The sequence below is a fragment of the Aythya ferina genome (assembly GCF_964211825.1).
Source record: "Aythya ferina genome assembly, chromosome: Z".
NCBI classification, from domain to species: Eukaryota; Metazoa; Chordata; class Aves; order Anseriformes; family Anatidae; genus Aythya; species Aythya ferina.
In genome coordinates this window covers 15,525,120-15,546,805 of record NC_140299.1, presented here as the reverse complement: position 1 = coordinate 15,546,805, position 21,686 = coordinate 15,525,120, and the positions used below count along the sequence as shown (strand labels likewise).

At 37.5% G+C, this 21,686-nt stretch overlaps 1 protein-coding gene across 2 annotated transcripts in view; it reads right to left on the bottom strand.

The window, feature by feature from the left end:
• Positions 1–2,213: 2,213 nt before the first annotated feature.
• Positions 2,214–21,686, bottom strand: part of NNT (nicotinamide nucleotide transhydrogenase) — a 44,334-nt gene continuing 24,861 nt past the window's right edge. For both annotated transcript variants that reach the window (XM_084503054.1, XM_084503055.1), the window contains exons 16-22: positions 20,545–20,705; positions 19,846–20,025; positions 15,875–16,034; positions 14,771–14,852; positions 5,852–5,970; positions 4,774–4,889; positions 2,214–4,423 (exon numbers count right to left, since the gene is read on the bottom strand). In XM_084503054.1, coding sequence (XP_084359180.1) covers positions 4,274–4,423; positions 4,774–4,889; positions 5,852–5,970; positions 14,771–14,852; positions 15,875–16,034; positions 19,846–20,025; positions 20,545–20,705 — 968 coding nt within the window. In that variant the 3' untranslated portion in view covers positions 2,214–4,273. The remainder of the gene's footprint in view (positions 4,424–4,773; positions 4,890–5,851; positions 5,971–14,770; positions 14,853–15,874; positions 16,035–19,845; positions 20,026–20,544; positions 20,706–21,686) is intronic.

The window sequence follows — 21,686 nt, the reverse complement described above, 5'->3', positions numbered from 1 at the left end:
TCTTCATTGAAAGGGTTGTGAGGCATTGGAACAGGGTGCCAAGGGAAGTGCTTGAGACACCATCTGTGGAGGTATTCAAAAGACATGTTGATGTTGTGTTTAGGGACACAGGTTAGTGGTGGACTTAGCAGTGCTTGGTTAATGATTGGACTCAATAATCTTAGTCTCTTCCAACCTAAATGATTCTAAAATTCCAGACCAAAGCAAGAGCTTTATTTTAGCAAGGTCTTTAACAAGGTTTCCCACAGTATCTAGGTTCATTAGTGTCATATAATTTGCATAGGTAGAATATTGACCAAGTGGAAAAGCGGCTGGTCCACCAGACTCAAATGGCTTGGACTGCAGAGCAAAGTCCAGCAACGGGTGAGGTATAAGTATCTCACAAAGGGGTCAGTGCTGAAGTCAATACTCTAACACTTTTATTACCGACCTGAACATTGGGAAGGAAAGCACTCTCAGCAAGCTCACAGATTTTAGCAAATTGCCGGAATAAATGATATACTAGAGTGCACAACTGCCAGAGGGACTTCAGCAAGATGTAGAAATGAATTACATGGAAGCTTGTTATGTTCAAAGGCAAATCCAAAGTGCGTTATTCAGGACAGAATAGCCCCATATGACAGTGTGGGCTGGGGTCTGCCTAGCTCAAAAACAGCTCTGCAAAAAAGGGTGAGATTGTCCCACTGAACAAATCAAACATGAACCTGCAGCACAACCTTGGAGCAAAGGCCAACTGCATATTGGGCTGCAGACTGATAAGCATACAGCCAGGAGGTAAAAGAAGTGGTTGTTTCCCTGTACTTCGTCCTTGTGAAACTGCATCTGGATTAGCATGGCCAGTACAAGAAACTACTGACAAACTGCACTGGGTCAAACCACGAACCATCATGCACATGACATACAAGGAGAAACACACAAAAGGAAAAAAAACAAACAAACAAACAAAAAAAAAAACATTTTGTCAGCCTTAGAAGGATAAGGAGAGAATGTGTTTTTTTCAACAGAAGGGTGGGGAAAAACCGTTCTCAGAGGGGAACAGTAAAAGGATTAGGCTAAGTAATAAACACAATAAAGAAGAAAATGCTGGAACAGGGAAACAGGCTGTGGAATCTCCAGAGGCCCGTGTGATCTTCAGATCAAAGCCTGGAGCAATCTTATCTAAAACTGGATCTGTTTTGAGAAGAGGGTTGGACCAAATTATCGCTAGAGGATCCTTCCAATCTAAATTCCTCTGAAACTTCAATAATGCAACGATTTCTATTAAAAACAAACATCCAAGGTGTCTCACAGCCATGACAGACACTATAAACTGGGAAAGTTCTGCCAGGTAAACAGAAATTAGTGCCCTTCATGATCTCCTTTTGTTCTTGCTCAGTGCTTTGCCATGATCTGATCAGAACAGGTTTTCATATTGTGTTTGGTTCAGGCTACAGTAAATACATCTTAGGTGATAATAAGGACCTGCAGACAGAGGATAGAGTAAAATCTTCAAACTAGCAGTCAGATTAAGGAAAGGACATAGGTCATAGCTTTATTATTTGTCAGACTGCAAATCTACAGTGTGGGTACGTGCTCCCTAGGTGGGCTACTCAATCAAGGGGAGAGATTATCTCATGAATCAACCCTAGACCACAGCCTCAAAGGCCTCAAGTCTCAGCTTGACCAAAGCTTGAAGAAAGCATGAGAGCTACATGTCAGACTTGTGTAACTATACAGCTGAACAGACTATTAGATGGCTAACATTATCCATTTATCACTCACTTTGAAGGTAGATGCTTAAATCACCACAACAACCAGCTTGACCATCTTGTAGAAATAAGAACAGAATTGTATTAGATTCATCTTGCACTTCAGCCAATGGAAAATGAGGCACTCAGCCAAGCCAGTTTTTCAGGTTTTCTTTAAGGCAATAGAGCAGTTGATGTCAATGTGTTGCCTAAAGTTGTCTAAGCCTCTTCTAGAGTTGTCTAAGCCTCTTCTTACTAGAATAGGTTACAGACAAGTTTCTAAAGCCAGATGATGTCATTCATACCTCAGACATATTTCAAGAAAAATCCAAATTTAAAAAAGAAGGCAAAAGCATGTTTCACTATTATTCCTTTTCACTATACGCTTCAATCTCAACATCGTTGGGTGGATATTCTAACTCTCAGAAAGAACCTCAGATTACTTGCGTAATCAGGAAACGCAACAGGTGAGAAAAGAGACAGTTATCAATAAAGAAAAATAACTGACTTTTTATTAGCACTTCAACAATTACCTGGTGTTCCATGGTAAAGCACAGTTTTAAAGATAACACTGGTACCTCTGATCCAACTGTACATTTTGTCATCAAAGGAAAAAAAAAAGTCTTCCCATCGTTTTTTGTTTTTTTAAAGAAAATCTAAGTCTGATATTAAGTACTTAAAAGCAAAGACATGTTGCATACTACAGTTAGATACCCGAAGTTTGACAAAACAAAAATTAATGCTTTAGGATGTTATATCCCTTCAAATCCCTTTTTTACCTAGTTGTGAGGGAGAGAGGGGATCATTTCTTAACTCTCCCCTTTCTCACATTTCACTTTTTTTTCTTTTTTGCAGACCTAAAAGAAAAGTTGAATACAATGAAATTAAAGTGGTCATTCATGCTACCTTTATACATAGCTGCCACGATGTTTTAAATTACAAACTAATTTCAAGTATTTTCCTGCAGTATACAACACATTAATGCTTATGTGGTAATTTTTGTTTTCAAATTATATACAGGAGATTTGCAAAAAGGGTAGCTTTCATATTCTGTTACATTTCTAATGCATTACCTGTTCAAAGTCTGCATTTTAAGTGATCTTCACATAAAAACAGAGGTAGCTACGTGGAAATACTATATTTTATACGAAGTCTCAATACATGGTGTAATAAAAAAAAATAACATTTGTTCTGTCAGTCAAGATGGATTAATTTCAAGACTTACTTGATAGCAGTTTGACTTTCCCAGATATTAATGCTTTTTAACACAAGTACAACTATTTGTTTACAGCCTTTGTCACCACGGACAGTTGCTACATCATTATGCAAACATGATAAATTTGTTTTATTAGGCAAATATTTGAGTTCCACTCAAGTACACTTAACATAATAAAAATAAAAGAGCAATCTATGTCATAATTTAATTCTTTGCTGAACTTATTGTGGGAATTTAAACAGTGCTTTCAATTGGATTAGGGAGAAGTCAAATAATCAAAACATTGGATTTTAAGTTTGGTATGTTTCTGTGCTGTCCAAACAATAGCTTATTTAGAAAAATTCTAATAAACTCCAGCATCTTAAATATGTTCAAAAGTGCCTTTTCCAGCATCACAAAAATGTTGATTAAGAAAGCATCACTAAAATTTAGAGTAGCAAATACATTTAGAAGTCTTAAGTGAATAAAAACTGAAACACTGTGGTCCAGATTCTGTGAACAGAACATCTATGCAGCATGTTCTGTGCAGAACTGGACCTTTTTTTATATAAAATTTAAAAATGCAACAACTGGAAAAGATGGATAATCTAGCAGCTGCTGAAAATGGTTAAGCAGTACAGGTGTACATTTCCTTGTCAGGCTTGAAGATCACTTGGTAGGTCCCTGAAATCCCATGTTTCATTTTACATAAGTGGACACTACGAAAATGTGGAACTGTATTTTAAAGGAAAGTAATTTTCCTAAAACGTTCCTCATCCACAGCATCCATATATCCCCAAAAGGAAGAGTTCCATTTTTTATAGAGATTTAATATACTATTATGTTTAGAGTCTCAAATCATGCAAGCGCTCATTTGTATCTGTTCACAGCTGTTTGTAATTTTGCTTTATATTTTGATGAAATAAACAGTTATTTTTGTTCATACTGGCCAAAGAACAGCTTTGATGATAAGACAGAATACAATTTTGGCACAGTAATTTTTAGTGAATTTCCATGACAGAAGTATAGACAGTTGGAAAGAGGAAGCCAATAACCATTTAAAGATGACAAAGAGTAATTACTTCCTGCTTCCAACAACTCAATGCTAACCTTAAAAAGCAGACTTTCATATTCTAATGCATTGTCTCATAGGAGGTTTAGTGTGAAGAGCTAATGTGCCTATTCTTTCATAACAACTTAAATCCCTGACTCAACTACATCTCCTAGGAGTCAATGCTGTGTTCTGCAAATGCTGACTGAATTTTGACAGTAAGAAATTCTTCTAACTCGTTTTCCATGACCTCTGTGACAAAACTGTAGTTGCAATTATGAGTTGAACATAAATCAGTATTTAGCTTTGATATGATTCCCTGACTTTGGCCTGCAGGGCATCACAAGTCTTCTTAGCATCTCCCAACAACATGGCAGTATTGGGTTTGTAGAAGATCGGATTGTCCACAGCTGCATAACCGACTCCCAAAGACCTCTTCATTACAATGACCTGCATATAAAGAGCTCATGTTTGATACAGGAAAATACAGACATCACCCTTGCTCAAATACAGAAGACAAAACCATTTTACTTCACTCACATTTGTGAATAAAGTACGTTTATCACGGTTTTTTTGACTGAAGTCATCAGTCTCTCTAAAGCACTCACCAATAATTATAGAATTATGAGCACTGCATCATATTTGCAGACTATTGACTGTTTTGTTGAACATCTGTTAGAAAAGCTTCTTATAGAAAATAGAATATGAAGAAGATCTTGTTAGCTTCTCCTATAAACCATATTTTTAAAAGCATACTCTCTATAGGTAGGCAGATGCTGACACAATCCAGTTAATCTCACCTGTTTGGACTTCCAGACCTCAAGAACTGGCATTCCAGCTATGATCGAGTTTGGATCTTCCTGAGCTGCTGAATTAACTGTATCATTCGCACCAATTACAAGGACCAAGTCAGTATCTGCAGCAAGAGAAAGAAAACAAAAATGAGAAAAAAAATTACGTGAAACCTGAGCAGAGGCACTGGCGTACATGTTTGTGACAAATCTGATCTTTAGAGGCAGAAGAACCCACTGTGGTAAGTATTCTACAAACATTTACGAGGACTCCATTCACAAGTATTTTACAAACTTAATCAGGCAAGTTACATGTGAGAGAGCCCAAGTGTGCTACCAACTACCCCCAGCAAGCCTGTAAGAATCCAGAAACCCACTCTAACAAGTTCATTAGATGATTCTGCCATGCAAAGTTAAATCCTTCAATGTGACTTCATACATACATAGTACCAGCACTTTCAGGTTTCTTTGTGCCTGGCTTTTCCTTTAAATTTTCTTCTGAAAAATCTTTTACCAGCGACTTCCTGATTTTTAATTAAAGCTTTAATACATCAAATTTTCTATGCATCACTATTCTGACTTGCAAGATATGACAGGATCAAATCATCCACAGCATCTGACCTAAAAAGGTAGCTGCAGTTTTCCTGTATGGAGCAGTAACACAGAGGGGAATAAATAATAAAAAAGAAAAAAAGAAAAAAGAAAAAAAGACATAGCGTTTTCTCACATCTACAAGCAAGAAAAACAAAATAAAACTATTCTCTTAGTTCTGGAGGATATAAGTTCCACGAGCCTATTTATCCCTCCCCCTTCAATGCCTACTCTTTTTCTGTACTCCTCCATTCAACACTGATCTTTGCTTTACCTATCGGTACTCAGTTTTCTGCTTTTGAGTCGGGCTATTCTTTGTATTCCTCTACACTTACTTGCCACCAGCTGCGAAACCAGACAGGTTGCAAACGAAAGACCTCTGCTCACTGAGTGACTTTTTTCTATTTTTAAGATCTTTGTGCAACATAAAAACAATCACATGAAAATTGGCAAGAACAAATGAAATCTATTAGAAGCTCCTATCTTGCATGGTAACCTGGGAAGTCTTCATTGATCTCGTCCATTTCCAGAACAATATCGTAGGGAACACCGGCTTCTGCTAGGAGTACATTCAGCTGGCCAGGCATACGGCCAGCCACAGGGTGAATACCAAACCTAAAAGAAAAGTAAGTCCAGTTCTATTAGTAAGTAGTGACCACTCTGTTTTACATAATAAAATTGCCACCTTTGACTTCAAAGGCCAAGAAGTTCTTCGAGTGTAAGTGCATGTGAATTAATAAAAGGAAACCGTTAAACCTTAAAAATACTAGTTTTCAAGGATAGCAGGGAACTAAATGGGTGGGAGTGGGAACAAGGCCCACTGATTTGACTCTTCACCTAGACAGCTGTTGTTCCTTTTCAGGAAAATTAGAAATGTAACTTCCACAACAGATATGCAAAAAGAATCTGCTGAGTTTCCAGTAAATCTGAAGAGGCTAGGAGATCATTTTCAACCCTTCTGTCATAAGACTCTAAGAAACTCATTGCACCTGCAAGAAGAGCAGCTTTGGAGAGCCTGCTGCACTGACAATGCCACACACACTTCTAGCAACAACGCAGAAGCAACTAGTGGTCACAAATGCTGGGAAACACATCACTGCAGGATGGAACAAGAATGTTAATCTTCCACCCAGCAGCAGCTTATAAAAACAAACTTGGTGGGTTTTCTTCAATTACTTTTGAAAGTAATAGGTCTATTTTACCATTTATTAGCTACAGCCACCAGCCTGAGCTCACACAACAAGCATTCACATCCACCTTCCAAGATGTACCATATTTAAAAACTTGTGACTGACCTCTTTGATTCTTTATGAACCCTGCTTTGTGCAAAAACAACCCTTGACATTGTTTGCATGTCCCTTACATTACTGAAAAGTGAAAGCATCACAAAGTGAACAAGCCAAAATACAACACTCTTCATGAAAAGTCTGAAAGACTGTGCAGTCTTCCTGAAATAAGAGCATTCCTACACCTAGAAATGTGCTTGGCAAATGACTTACTGAATCAGGTATCTCTAGAGCATGCCTAATGATCAGTAGCCTAATGCTGCAGTCCAACAGGAAACATAACAGGGACTCTATGCACAAGACAACACCTCGCTGAATTTGGGTAACATGCCACTTTCTTCTCATGATTCATCTTGGGAAGGGAAAAAAAAAAGGAGGGGAAACAAGAAGTTAAGCAGCTCTACCAGCTTAAGCATAACGATTTGAGAAATGTTTTCTGAACAGCTTAAAACCAATATATAGGAAAACACATTGTTTGTGAGTTACTAAATATTCAGACAGATGCACAGAGCGGCAGGGGGGACGTTAAAGCATGTAAGACTACTGAACTGACAAAACTCAGAACAGAGGTGTTACACTGGTTAAGCTGCAAATCCCACAGATGTTTTTGTTAGAAGCAAATCTATTTCTTGTGGGCAGAGTGTCTACTTCTACTCATTTACTGTCCCTAAATAAACTAAGTGTGTGACAGCAGACGCGATCTGCACTTTCTACCTTTCCAGTTCCAGAGCAATCAAGCATAATGCTGACTCAAGCACAGCAGAAATGTCTGGGATGAATGTTGTATATAGATGAAGCTAGATGTTTAATACAGAAGCATGCATGTATTCTGGAATAGACAGAAAACACCCAGGAGAAAACTGTAAAATCTTGGATTTCTAAAGAAAAATTTCAGAACAGAAATCCAAGTGAGTCAGGAATGCAATAAAAGGACTTCAGACAGAATTCCTCAGAAAGAAATGAAAGACTGATAAATCAGCTTGCCATGTCTGAGGGATTGCCACATATTTCTATTTTCAACTCCACAGAGATGGAAGTGGATACCACATGACTGAGGGTCCACAAGTCAGAGTACAAATACATCCTTAAAAGGGCAACTGAATGCTCCATCAGCAACACAGCATTAACACAATGCAAAGATGAGACAACTGAAAATCCAGAAACAAAATTAAGGACATATGATTAATCCACATAATGCTAGATACACTGCAGCTTTAAGCTCCAGGTCAAAGAGTCAGCTTTAAAAGTCAGCTTTAAAAGGAACATTTCAAATAAATTAATAGAACAGAGTGTATTCAGCTAGCAAACGTTTGAGATCCTGATGCGAAGGATAATACCTAGAATCAGAGAAAGGACTGCAAATACACAGGACAAAACATTAACAGTTTATGTTTCAACCAATCTGTCAGTAATATAAGCCATGCGTAAGACATGCAGCTAGTCCTAAACTGTACCAAATTCAAACGCTTTTAGTACCCTAGGAGAACTTTTATTCTGAAGTATACTCTAGAAAAACCATCACTCCTCTGGCAATGAAAACAGATTTTCCAACAAAATTCTCTTTTGTTTCTAATAAAATGATTTGAGCTTCTTTGTGACCAAAGCTGCTTTGGCAATACACAAAACAAAATACTCGTGAGGTTTCTATTAAGTATTATATACATATACAATCTTATTTCATGAGCTGGAAAGCCAAAATTTAAGCTGCCAAGAGAACGAATTTCACCTTTGGCTTCACCATTCCTGGCAACAGGCAGAGAAAAACGAGAAAAGAAAGGGACAAATAATCTTCATTCAGGAAGAGTTATGGCATGAACGATCAGCAGTTGAAATCTTCTGACAGACTGTTTGAAACCACACACTGTGTATTCAGAAAGTTTGAAAAAGCTGCTCATACAAAAGCTTTTTGGACAAATATTGAAATTACTCCCAGAAATCTGTTTCTGAGAGCCTGTTAACCAAATATGACAGTAACAGGCAGTACCCCTTGAAAATCGACATGCAAGCATGTCAAAAAGAATCATTAAAAATATATGCTTATCTAAAGGCTTCTGTAATTTCCCAAGATATACACACAGCTGGAGTAAAATTACCTAGTCCAACTGAAAGCAGAATTCAGGTAAGCACAAAAAAAGAGATAGCTAAAATCCTTGATGGCTCAACAGCATGCCCAACAAAAGCCACATATCTTGCTCCTGACTCAAAGCAGCAGCAGTTCTTCAGAGCTACGTGCTCTACAGCAGAAACAATTTGTCACATGTGCTCTCCCAGATGTTCAAAATATGAATCACATTCGTATTTAAAAATTTAAAACATGAATGACTTTAAAAAAGAGATATGTTGTAAGGAAAATGTTTTGAAGTGGAAAAATTGCTAAGTTTCTTTAATATGCTTTTAATATAAAGTCACATAAAAACTCCCCTAGCTATTTTTTCTTGTAATCAGAGCAGAATCTCACACTCTTGATTTTCTGTGTATCTGGCATTAAGTTTTCGGTCTACACGTACTTTACCCAAAATAAAGATGCAAAATCATGTTGTGGCTGACTTGAAACTTTATTCTGGTAGTTCATGGAAACACAGGCCTACCAGGAATTTTCTATCTCAGCCCTGACTCAGACTGTATAACATGGGACCTGCTTATCGTGCCAGTTGTCAGATACACTAAAGTTAGCACACACCTCTGTGCTACTGACAGACTTCACACCTAACAGTATGGGTACCAGGCAAGAATATACAGCTTTTTTTCAGCCTCTTTCGGATAGCTTTTTAGCTTCAAGAAAGACAACACAGCACAATGAAAAAATGAGGGCATACAAGAAAAGCTTCAAAGTAACAGAAAGCAACATTTTCCTTTAAATTTATACTAAAGATCTAAAACCTCTCACACACATATGGCATATCTGGGACAGCTCTTTCTAGCACAGAAAGCATTTAAATTCATCACTATTGCACTGAAATTACTGAAAAACTCAAGATCGAAATCCCATTTTCTACAGTTTAAGTCAGCATCTCTCTTTATTACAACTGGCTAGATAACATTCTTGTAATTAATACTGAAAGAGCTAACATACCTAACCCAATGCAAAAGTGTTTCAAGATCACTTCATCACATAAAAAAGGATTCCTGCCATTATGCCAAAGCCGGACAGAGTGATTAAAGTATGTAACATCTGGCTGGTGCCTGATTTAGCTTGGTCAACATTTTAGAAGCTGTATATACAGAGAATAATTTGCCCAAGAGTTATGCCTCATCCTCTCTCACCGCCCACCATCAGCCATTCATTCACTTTACTTATCCTTTGACACAGGATTCCTTTATTTCTAGTACAGACAACAATCTGTTATTCAAGGTAACAGGAGGCAACAAACAAAATCTAGATGAACAGAGGACTGCACCATTCAGACAGCACGCAGCTTAAATCCTGACATATTATCACCTGCAGCGCCGCATGGCTTCAAAGTATCACAATATAATGCTCCGATCGCACATTATACACAAAGCACATAGCTAGCTCAGGTCTGATTACATGCCTCACGCAACAGATGACCCCAGAAACAGTACTTGAAAGGGACAAAGCTCAATGGATCTGCTGGAATCAGGTTAGCTAAATTGAAGCCGAATTGAATTACTTAATTTAACATATTAAATGAAGGCTAGTACTGGCTCTGTATTTCCAACCACTCCGGTGAGAGAGTTTATCACAGCAGGGGCAAGATCCATGGCATGGACCTGGTTCGGTGCAACAGACCTCCCAAGAACCCAACAGTAGGGAAGTCTGAAAAAGCATCACAAGCTGACATAAGAAAGTCACCCAGAGCTGAGCTGATGCGTTGATCACTGACATACCAAGAATACACCCTGAGAACCATGCAGCCAAGTTGCATCTTTGCAGAAGCAGATCAGGTACTGCAAAGTTTGATCATTCTCTCTAGCTACACTGATACAGCACTTGAGCTAACAGATCTGTGAGACATCATTTGTCCCTCCGTCTGCAGCATTAATGACTCAGAGCTCACCCAGTTAATTTGACTACAAGAAACAGAGAACTGATGTATGCATACCCACTTAGTTTCTTCCTAGTGAGCATGCTTCAGTTTCCTAGAAACTTGTGTTAACACAGACAATGCTGCCATTCAGCAATTTGACAGTAATCTCTCTCATGTACACCTGAGTTATGCAATGTCTAAAGGTTGATTAGGACAGCATCTTAACTGCTTACGCTTTACAATTCCAGCAGATTTTCTTGCATTACAAAAAGCAATGTTTTTAAATTTAAATAAGTAATTTTAGTAAATTGATTTTATTCGTTAAGTTACAAAGACACATGTAAGAGGTACCCATCCACATGTTCTATCACAAACACTTAGCACCACTAAATAAAAAAACAGAACCTTAAATACATTTGATTAGAGCTCAGCCAGAGGTAAAAAGAATTCAAAAATACAGATCCAACACTAAATCCATCCTGTCACATTTTCAAATATGTAAGAAACCCATAAGTGTTTCCATGTGTTTAAAAATACTCAGATTCTCCAGCACCAGAAGACAAATGAAAGTCCTGCAAGACATCTACCTATACAAATTAGGTTTAAAAACATACAGCATTTTAACATCTAATCTAAAAGGGTGTTAAAGAAGTGATCTGTATTTTCCCCAACTATGAGAGGGAAAAGAAAACCATCATACCTTAATTATTAGTTAGTTTTTTAAAGTCCATACAAAGCATAATTTTAGAAGTCCTTTCAGCCTGGAATTGAATTTTTTCTCAATAGTACTATGCAGGAAATTAAAACACACTGACAGAAAAGGTCTTAGGAAAGAGATGCTATGGCAGAAGCTCAGCATTTTGGTATGGACATGAAACTTGTCAATTACCCATCTACATATGAGAATACATATAATTTTTAACTGTACTATAATACTACAGAAGAATTATATACTCTATATATGGAATTATTATACAATTATATAAAAGAAATCAGCATTTCACAACTATGGGCCTAGAATCAACACAGCATGTAGTTGAAGAAGTTTGTGAACATGAGAACTTCCCACAATTTACTCACTTGTAACTTTGCAGAAACAAAACTAGTCATAAAACAAGCACCTTTTCCCCCAAGTCCAATGAATTCTGGAGACTGTGAGATTTAGACTATAAAACGTTTTGTTGTTTTGGCCATCCATAACTAGGTAACACTATAATTGAGGCTCAGCAATATCCAGTTTTGTATGTGATCCTACTAATGCATTAAAGATGTGATCTACTTGCAATACCATCTCAAGTAAGTGATGATGTGATGTTAGCTATGTCAGCAATTTAATAGCTACAGCAGTATAAAATTTCAAACTCTCCTGTAATTGTGAATTCAAGCCCTAGTCATAAAAGGTTACACATCATTTTATACAATCTGTGCTCTTCACTGAGAATGCTAGGGCTATAAGCATAGTTATTTAAAACAACAGTGTCTCTGGATCAGTCATGAGCCATGAAGGAAAAAAGACCATATGACAGATGCAATTTTTCTTGGCACAGTATGGGCATTACAAATTGATGACAATCGTATGTCCATGCTGGCACTCTTCCACAGTGGATGTGTGAGAGTGTCACTACATCTGGATGGTGAGTATACTTAGGGTCCCGAGGCGCTCCAGCCCTACTGAAACCAGAGGGACAGCAGCTGTACTCAATGAACACCGTGGGAGCTCCGCAAAGTGATGAAAGGACTAAATTACCACAAACTGTAAATACAGATTTATTTCATTAAAATGCTAGGTAACCACTGCAGTGATCCCTTCCTGAAATTAACTCATGTCAAGTATAAGCCAGTTATTTCAAGGATTCATTCATGTTTCTCCCCTGCAAAGCCACCATAAAAAGGCAAAACCAACAATCTTATAAAAAAAAAAAAAAAAAAAAAAAAAAAAAAAAAAAAGCTCCCCCACACAGAAGCTCTAAAAGGAAAACCAAAAGCATATGACACTGTCATCACATCAGACAAGAAGGTTCATCTAGGTTCTTTTGTTGCACAATTAACAGGTCTTCAAAAATTTTAATGCAATTTGGACACACATTCAGCTTTTTGCTAAACATGGAAAAATAAGGAGTGAAGATAGCTGCTCCAGGAAGTAGATACATGACCATGCATCTCACTTTTCACATATCCAAGCAAAAATACCTCAGCAGAGCAATTTAATACGCAGAATTGCAATGCTGGATACAAACTAACAAATATCTGTTGCTAAAACGTACAACAGCACAACGCATGCTGTAAAACACTACAAAGACCTATATGCAGCTTTTCAATGAGTTTGAAAAAATAGTGAAAGAAGAAAAACAAAACCGAAAAATCCCACTAATTGCTGGAGTATAGATTCCAGAGGAGAGTCACCGTCTAAATGAAATAAACACGTGGAATGCAGAGAATGAGTATGGCTAACCAGCATCTGTCCAAATATCTTGTTTCAAACGAAAGCTGACCCTTGACTAATTTTAAGATATTATGTTACCATAATTAGAAAATACTTTCCCAAACAATTAAGAAGGGAGGAACGATGCTAGCTTTTCAGTATTTTCAATGCCTCTAAGTATTTCAGTATTTTCTAAGTATTCAGTATTTTCAATACCTCTAAGGTCTACAAAAAAAAAAAAATTGAGGGAGAAAAGGACTTGAGGCCAGTACTAGCACCTAAGAATTCTCTCTCAGCAGTGCAGCAGAATGAAGTAAAATAAATAAAATCTGGTAGTGGCCACGTGCTCCTCCAGTAATCCTTCCATGCAATACTCAATAGACTCTAATTACAGTGTCACTTGCAATTGCAAAAACTTAACAGGAACACAAAAAACTATGTCTAAGATGCTTAAGGGATTACAGTATCTGTCATGGGAGAAAGGCTGAGAAAGCTGGGATCTTTTAACCTGGAGAAGAAAAGGCTCAGGGTGGTATCACTGTGTAAGCACCTAATAGAGAAGAGCAAAGACACCACTGAGGAGAATCTGGTTTTGTTATCCAGTGAAAGGACAAGAGGCAATGGTCAAGAACTGAAATACAAGGAATTCCATTTAAACCTCAGAAAAACAAATTGTTTTACTCTTTCCCAGACAGGCTGTTAAGTCTCCAACCCTGGAGACTGAACACTCAAACACAACTGGACAAGATACTAAGCAACCTGCAACCTAAGCTGACTCTGCCTTTAACAAGTGTATTGCTTGAACTAGATAATCTCCAGAGGTCTATGACTCGAACCATCCTGCAATTCTGTGAAGGTTCAGGTTACATTAAAATAGTAATAGAAGTTTATACACCTTCCTGGTTTAACTGGCTGCCTTGTGAACAAGTGAGACTGTAGAAACCTTAGAATTGTGGTGTGAGAAGAGACACTACAGCCTTGAAGCAGGCAAAGGGAAAAATCAGACAGCATATCTTATGGAAGTCCTGCTGCAAATGTAAGAACACGTGGATTGATCTATGAGGATTCTGGAGGAATCTGGATATCTATGTATAACTGAGGGACTGTCTGCAGCACGTTTTAGTCCAAACATGGGGCTTTAAGCATCTGCAAGACACTTTTTAACAGTATGCACTGACCATCTTTAGCTATCCCAGAGCACAGAAAGTGTTAGCAGAAGAGTACAGAAGACAGACTTCCTTTTTTTTTTTTTTTTTTTTAATTTAAGAAGGGCATCTATCTAAACATGCCCGTCAGAATTGGATTTTACTGTCGCTATTATTTACTACTGCTGCTGAGTAATCGTAAGCATTGCTACCATTAACTCAAGTCAGTTATCCAACGAAAGAAATAAATCCTGTATTCTTGGTGCACAGGCCACTCTACCCGATCTACTCTTCCACTTCACATAAGACTGACACAAGCAAAAGCAGTGTCTCCATACTGCAGAAGACCCAGATTTCCTTCTGAGGATCCTCCGCTATTCCCACTGCAGCCCTTCAGCTATTCCCCAACAGTTTCACAACCACAGGGATGAATTCCCTTAGGAAATTATTTCCTAATATAGAGCCCAGCATAAGAATGATTGCTGAAAGAAAAATTAACCAAAACACACACTTGCTGAGGATTTTAATGGAATGAAAAGAACTATAATGCTTTTCATCACAGGAAGTACTTACCTGACATTTTTCCCTTGTTCTCTCAACATCTTCACAAGATCAGCTATAGGGTACTGAGCTTTTGCTGCACACAGACCATAACCTGAAAGAAGAATTCCAATGTTTTAAGTTGTTTTCCTATTTCAGTGTAGATAGAATAGTTACAGGGAGTAAGCATACCTTCCACACAAACAGCAGCTGTCTACTCATATCATATACTATAAAAAATATGTTTTAGTTAATATATAATTAAAATTGTATATTTATACACAAACATATGTGAATGCATGTATCTCAGATACTCACATACTGATCAGGCTACCACTCCCTAGGAATGTAATTCACCTCATCTTTTTGGTCTCCTGACCACTAATAGTATAGTAGTTTGACCAGCCAAACTACAAAGTAACTTGTTTTGCTTTCTCTGAAATGTGTTCCCTGCTCTATCAGAAAAGGACAACTTTGTTTCTTGCATTCTTCCCATTCCATTGCAAAAAATATGATTTCCATGATTTAACACAACAGTGCCATTCAGTTGAAGAGAACATCTTCAACCACTCTTCATCTGATCTCTCCTAACAGGAAATATACTATTGAACCGTATGAACCTATGGCCAACACATAAGTTTAACAGAACTCATGGTTTTGGTTTTCAGGTTTTTTCCTATGTGAATTCCAGTATTTGTTGAATACTATCTTAGATTTAGATGTTTTCCTGCAGGTTTTCCAACAAAAACAATGCAGAATTAAGCAAGTATTTAATAAGCACAAATACTCTCAATAATGTAAATGATAGCTTATTATTAATTTTCTTACTGGTACCAATGGTACCTTGGAAACTTACATCACAACAACTGTACACAAAATTAACTGTAAGCATAGTTTACAAAAGACAGCCTCTGTCCTTATGAATTTAAAAACTACATAAATAGGACAAAGTGGGAAGAGATGCGCACACAGAAAAGTGAAGTGACATACACGTGATTACACAGAGGAATGATGACTAACCTCGGAACAAAAGCATCTCTCACAACTCCAGACAACACTGCAGTTTTTTGTTTTGGGGTGTTTGTTTTAATAATACATCCTCTCAACATCTTGCTCTATAAGTCAAGAGTGTCTTACCTGGAGTAATAATAATGCTATTAGCTTCCTTTATCATTTCAATTGCATTGTCCACATTGATTTCTGTGTGGGTTCCAGTAATTTCCATGGGCTTCCCACCAGCTGTTGATGTGGTGCCATAGCCCCCTAGAATCACATTTGCAAGGGAACGGTTCATAGCCTGAAAGACAAGAGGTTTTTGATCAGATAAGATGAAATGGAAAAATAAAGCAGAGGAGACATCCACAAAGGAAACGTCTGGAAGTATTAAAACCTTCCTAACAATAGTCTTTATCTGTTGGTTTTGCCTGCTGACTACTCAAAGTTCTTAAAACAGGCTCCTTGAAACAGAGACACAGATTACAACGATAATAGCCAAACAATAGCTTCTAACACGTAATACTACACAGATAATGACAGATAAACAGCATTTTCCCAAGGCAAAGAACAACACAAAACACACAAAAGACAGCTACATCGAATGTTGGTCTCTTTCTGTGATTAAAATGAAGGTATAAAAATACATATTTGATGACAGAAATTTTATATACATACATACAATTTTTGCAAAGTATTTCTCTAATTCTTGAGCAATTCAAGATGTAAGCACAGAACTACTGCATGGAAACCACATGGCTCTTACAGGTAGTACAGAAGCAAAGCTCCTACAGGATCACAACAGAAAAGAACAGGACAAAGCTAAGCAGCCACACAAAACTAACCAAATGCTAATTGAAAACAAATTTGAATGAACTAAAGGGGGCCATTAACTTACTGGCAGAGTACCAAGGGGGAACAAGAGATCTTAAACTAGGAGCTTTAAGAGAAGAACACATCCTGAAAATTCGGCTCTGTAGATACACAGCCAGGAAAAGCCACTGGCTAAATGCTTTCACTGGCATGTCTCCTTGTGAGCATGGTCCCAAAGCAATATCTGGAAGTAGGCAAAACTTGTAATAGCAATAAACAAAACTTCAGAAGCAGGGAAGGAACAGGCATAAATTTCTTTTTTAATTAAACATGTGTGTCATTCACCTGCTGTGCTAGCTCATAAATCACAGCAGATTTTAAGAATGGATCTGGAGAGACACACATACAAGTGAAAGAAAACACCCACACAAAAGTATGCTTCCAAGTCCATTTTCCACTGATATTTAATATCATGCAACTCCACGTTTTTTTCCTATAGCCTGAGAAGATGTGCCACTGTGAAATTCAGCATCTAGCAAATAAGCACAGCAAAGATGTTAGAAGAACTTTTGTTTATTCTGATACAGATACTGTAAGGATGGCGCACTGTAGGGCCTAAACGCAAGTTTTGTGAAATCTGCATTTTTGTACAGACTGCAGTAGTTTTATCCTTTAAGAACACACTGCCTTTGATGTGTATCAAAACACTAAACTTTAAAACAGGAGAAGAGACAAGTTATAGCAGTTGTATCTGGTAAACAGTCTAGGCAGAAGAATACATTTTTTAGACATTGCACACTGTAAGTCTGCAAGAAGCTAAGCACTTTCAAGTCTTACTTAAACCAAAAGACAACAGTAAGACCAAGACAAAGTAAAAAAAAAAAAAAAAAAATGTTCAAGTATTAGAAATCTGAGAAACTACACAAAGCATGCATGAGATTGTAGCACCCTTGCCTGGCTTCAGAACTACAGCCATAGAAGGCTTCAAAATGAATGAAGACCTCATTAAATAAAATTAACGAAAGCAGCTAAGACCTACCCAGCATAGGGACAGTATGCTGTCTTCCACAGCCTCCTTCACCCTCTTTACTGCCACAAACATACACAAATAAAGAGCAAGCTTCATCACTGCTGTTATTCAAAGATAACCCAATTACCAGAAGAAAACCCTTTCTGCTGCATATACATATACAGGTGACGCTGCCTGAGGCTTCCAGCCCAGGTAAAACCAAGCCCTTGATCCCTGATCCCTTACACGCTCACTGTGCCCCCATAAACAGCACAGCTAGTACATGTGAGGAGGCAGCATACAATCTGTAAGACTAACACAGTCTGTGCCTTTTCTTGCTCTGTTTCATCACCTCGGCTAATGGTTCCTCTCCTACCTGAAGCATCTTCCCCATCCCTAAGCATACTGATTCTAATACTGTAATTGCAATCATCAAGTATTCACTCTGAAAAAAACAGGGAGAAAGAAGTGTTAATACAATCAAATGTTCTGTAAAAAGGCATGTTGCATTAGTGCTTTGAAAGAACCAAAATCCACAAGATGAGTGAACAGTACAGGCCTTTGCTTTTTTGTTTGAAAGTTACTTTGTCCTCAACTCACCCTAATAATAGGCACAAAAGGAGAATGGTTGGAAAAAATCAGTCAGTAAAATATGAGTGAAAAATTTTAAGGGATTATCTGAATACATGTTGGCCAGTTTTATTAACCCATGTAAAAGCTGTAAGGGATTATCTGGATAGGTTTTGGATAATTAAGCTACAGTTTTATCACAAAAAGGCAATTGGAAATGTAAAAGGAAGCTTTCAGCCATTGTTTCCACAAATACCTGCACGTCTGCACTAGATGAGTTCCAATACATATCCTGTTTTGTATGGAAGTCATACTGGAGGTTAAAAAAAGGTAGGAAGAAACTGCACTGCTTCATTAGCACAGGTTACAACACCCTGAAGAAGAGACCTCTGTTGGAACCACTGGAACTCAGAAGCATTTTTTCTTCCTGAAACCCAGCTTGAAGAAGGCAATGATAATGAATCCCTTGATTATAACAAGGCTTTAGAAGTAATGATTTCCATTAAAGGAAGCAAAGCACAAAAGAAAAATGCTGGGAGAGAAACAAGTTATTCTGTGTATTGTACAGAAGTTATACAAACTGATTTTAATTTTACTGGCTGATCAACTTTAATTGTCTAAGCTTATGTGAAACAGCACAAGACTTCTTCAGTATTATCTGAAAAACTAACCTTCTTGAGTGTTAAGAAATACACAGAGGAAAAACCCCTCTGTCACTGCGTAACTGTTCTGTTAATTAAATCCCTAGGCTTCTTATTTACCTACATTAACCCCAAACAACATCAGCAAGTATCTCAAAATTCCAAGTACTGAAAGGAGCTAGCAGTAAAAGACAGAAAAGGGGCAGTAAGAGAAAAATTAAGCTGTAGAGAGACTGTGCCTGTGGGGAAATATATACCCAATAGATCGTATTTTCACCAAACCTAAAGGATCTGATCTTTAAACTTTTCACAACTCTGTTGCCTCATAAGCATCATCTTTCTACTGATACAGCCTAACTTGCTGATTGTATATATATCACCAATTTAGGTGAACAGCTTTTGGTTTTTGTTTGTTTTTTGTTTTGTTTTTTTAAGTCTCTGTCATGGAAAGTACAAAGAAGAGAGATAAAGGAAAACAAAGAGGACTTTTTAGTAAATGATCCCCCAAAAAAGGAAGTCTATTATTAATAGCACAGTATGATTACATGAAGAGTTAAAGCTCAAGGTTGCTCTGACACACACATTAGTATCAGCAATCAACTTATGCAATGTTGCTGCCACCCTGTGGTACTTCACAGTAACTATTTTCTGAAGAAACTTCAAGCACTCTGTCCCACACACACAAAAAAAAAAAAAATTACTCTCTAACCAAATCAAACTTTTTTTCAAAAAAGGAAGTCACTATGTAAAGTATCTCCTCCTGCTGATAATTTAAACTAAATTTAAAGTTTAACAACACTGCAAAGTAACATAACTAAAAAGACAGTTGAGCACGAGCAATCATACCTATTTAAGATTCAAACCCCAAATGTGCAAGTCCAATGCAAAGGCTTTCCTTAGTTCTGAGGTGGGTCTCTCTCCAAATTAAGACGTATGACTTACATCAAGTCCAGGAGCTTCAATTAACAATTCTAGCTTCTAGTACTTTGAAGTCTGGTCTTCCGATTGCTAATCTTTCTAGCAAACATTCTGAATAAGGTTTTCCAGTACTTGGAAAACAAGCACAATTTCTGCTCACTTACCACACACATGATGTAAGAGAGGATGGCCCCAGAGGAGCCAATGAGTGCACCAACAATAGTCAGCAAGTTGTTGTTCAGTAGGAAACCCTCAGCACACAAGGCCCATCCAGAATAACTGTTCAGGACAGTAATAACTACAGGCATGTCAGCACCTCCAATGGCTGCTGTTAAAGTGACACCCTGGAAGAGGAAAGACAATGCATACTTCCAGTATAAGCTATGACGAAAAAGAACATGCAGAAAGGACAGTCTGCCTGAAGCATTAAAAAAATAAATACTAAGTTACTTAACAAAGAATCCAAGTATTTTTTATGTCAGAGACACCAAGGAGCAGGAGAGGAAGGCACTCCATTGTCCTGATCTGTGTTTATTTGCATATTTCTACACATAAAATCAACTGACCAGTTCCATGGCTTTTTTTTAGGAATTAACTTTCCAAAAGTCTTTTAAATGGAAAGGTTCCATTAAGTCATAGCTGCAAAAAGTAATTAGATATATCAATGCCAGTTCTTCAGAACATTTCTGTTTTACAGCTAGATTTAGGAAAGTCAGTTCAACTTGCTACTGAAAAGTCAACATATAGGCACTGTGTAGGATGATAGTGACTCAGAATGGTAAAATGTAATTGTTAAGAGTAGACTTGAGAAGATGAAAAACAAGCTTGTTATTTGCTTTGCCTTCTGTAATTACCCAACTTACCATTATGGCTGAGAGAGCTGACACTGAACCTAGGCAAGTAATTCCCGTAGTATAACTAGGATCAATCATGTATGGAACCATTCCACCAATGCTGGCAGCCAGCAACCCTGCATTCAATGCATGTCGACCAGGCAAAAGCAGTGGTGCAGAATTCAGGATACCTGCAATCAAATGCATGTTCAGAAATTGAAACATACATGTAGGACAATCTGTCTCTAGCCCCGAAGACTGAATACCTCAACAAAAGAAAAAAGGAGGGAGGGGTAAGGGGAGAAAAGACAAAAGTTAGTAGAAACTGAGACCTTGTACTGACTCAGTATTGTAATGCATTCAGGTGTATTCTAGATTCTCAAATATTCCTGTTTAAGCTCATTTTATTTCCCAATCTTTCTTCAGTGCTTCAGAATAACTTACCTAATCTAAATATCCTTTTCTCTCAAAAAAGCCTTCATTATGTTGTTTGTTTGGTTTTGATTTTTCAACTTACATTCTGGCCCCAAGACTTCACATGCTATTGTGAAGCTCTGTAATAGGAAGTCTCTAGCTATAACTTCTTAGTACAGGTATTATCAGACTCTCAAAATGTGTGTGCTTACAAAAACATGACTACACAGATAAACCCCAAACATAAAAATACTCCTGCTAGAAATGCTTTAATTTCACCTCAGTCACACAGAATTCCCATAGCTTCCTACGTTGGCAGAGGCTTTACTAGAAAAAAGGGTTCTGTGATTCAGCTTAAAAAGACAAACATCCTTATTTTCACCTTAGGGGGTTGGGGTTTTTTTTGTTTGTTTATTTTAAATAACACAGCAAAGAGTCAGAATAATACAAGTTTATCCATTATTATCCATTAATTTTCATTTACATAATTAGATGCCAAGTATCTCATTTAAATTTATGAGAATTCAGGGGAAAGAATGAACTGCTAGTCTCAGGACTTGAAGACAAAGGCTGTGACCTACTACCTCTATTTCAGTAGGATGGTGTAGAATGGCTTATCATTATGATGCTGATCTGAAAACGGAAGGGGAAAAAAACGTGGGCTAAAATAGGCAGTGAAGCTCACCAAGGATGTGCACACATATCACTGGGGAGCGTGGAGGTGAGGGCAAAGATGAAGAAGTGGAAGAAAATCAAGA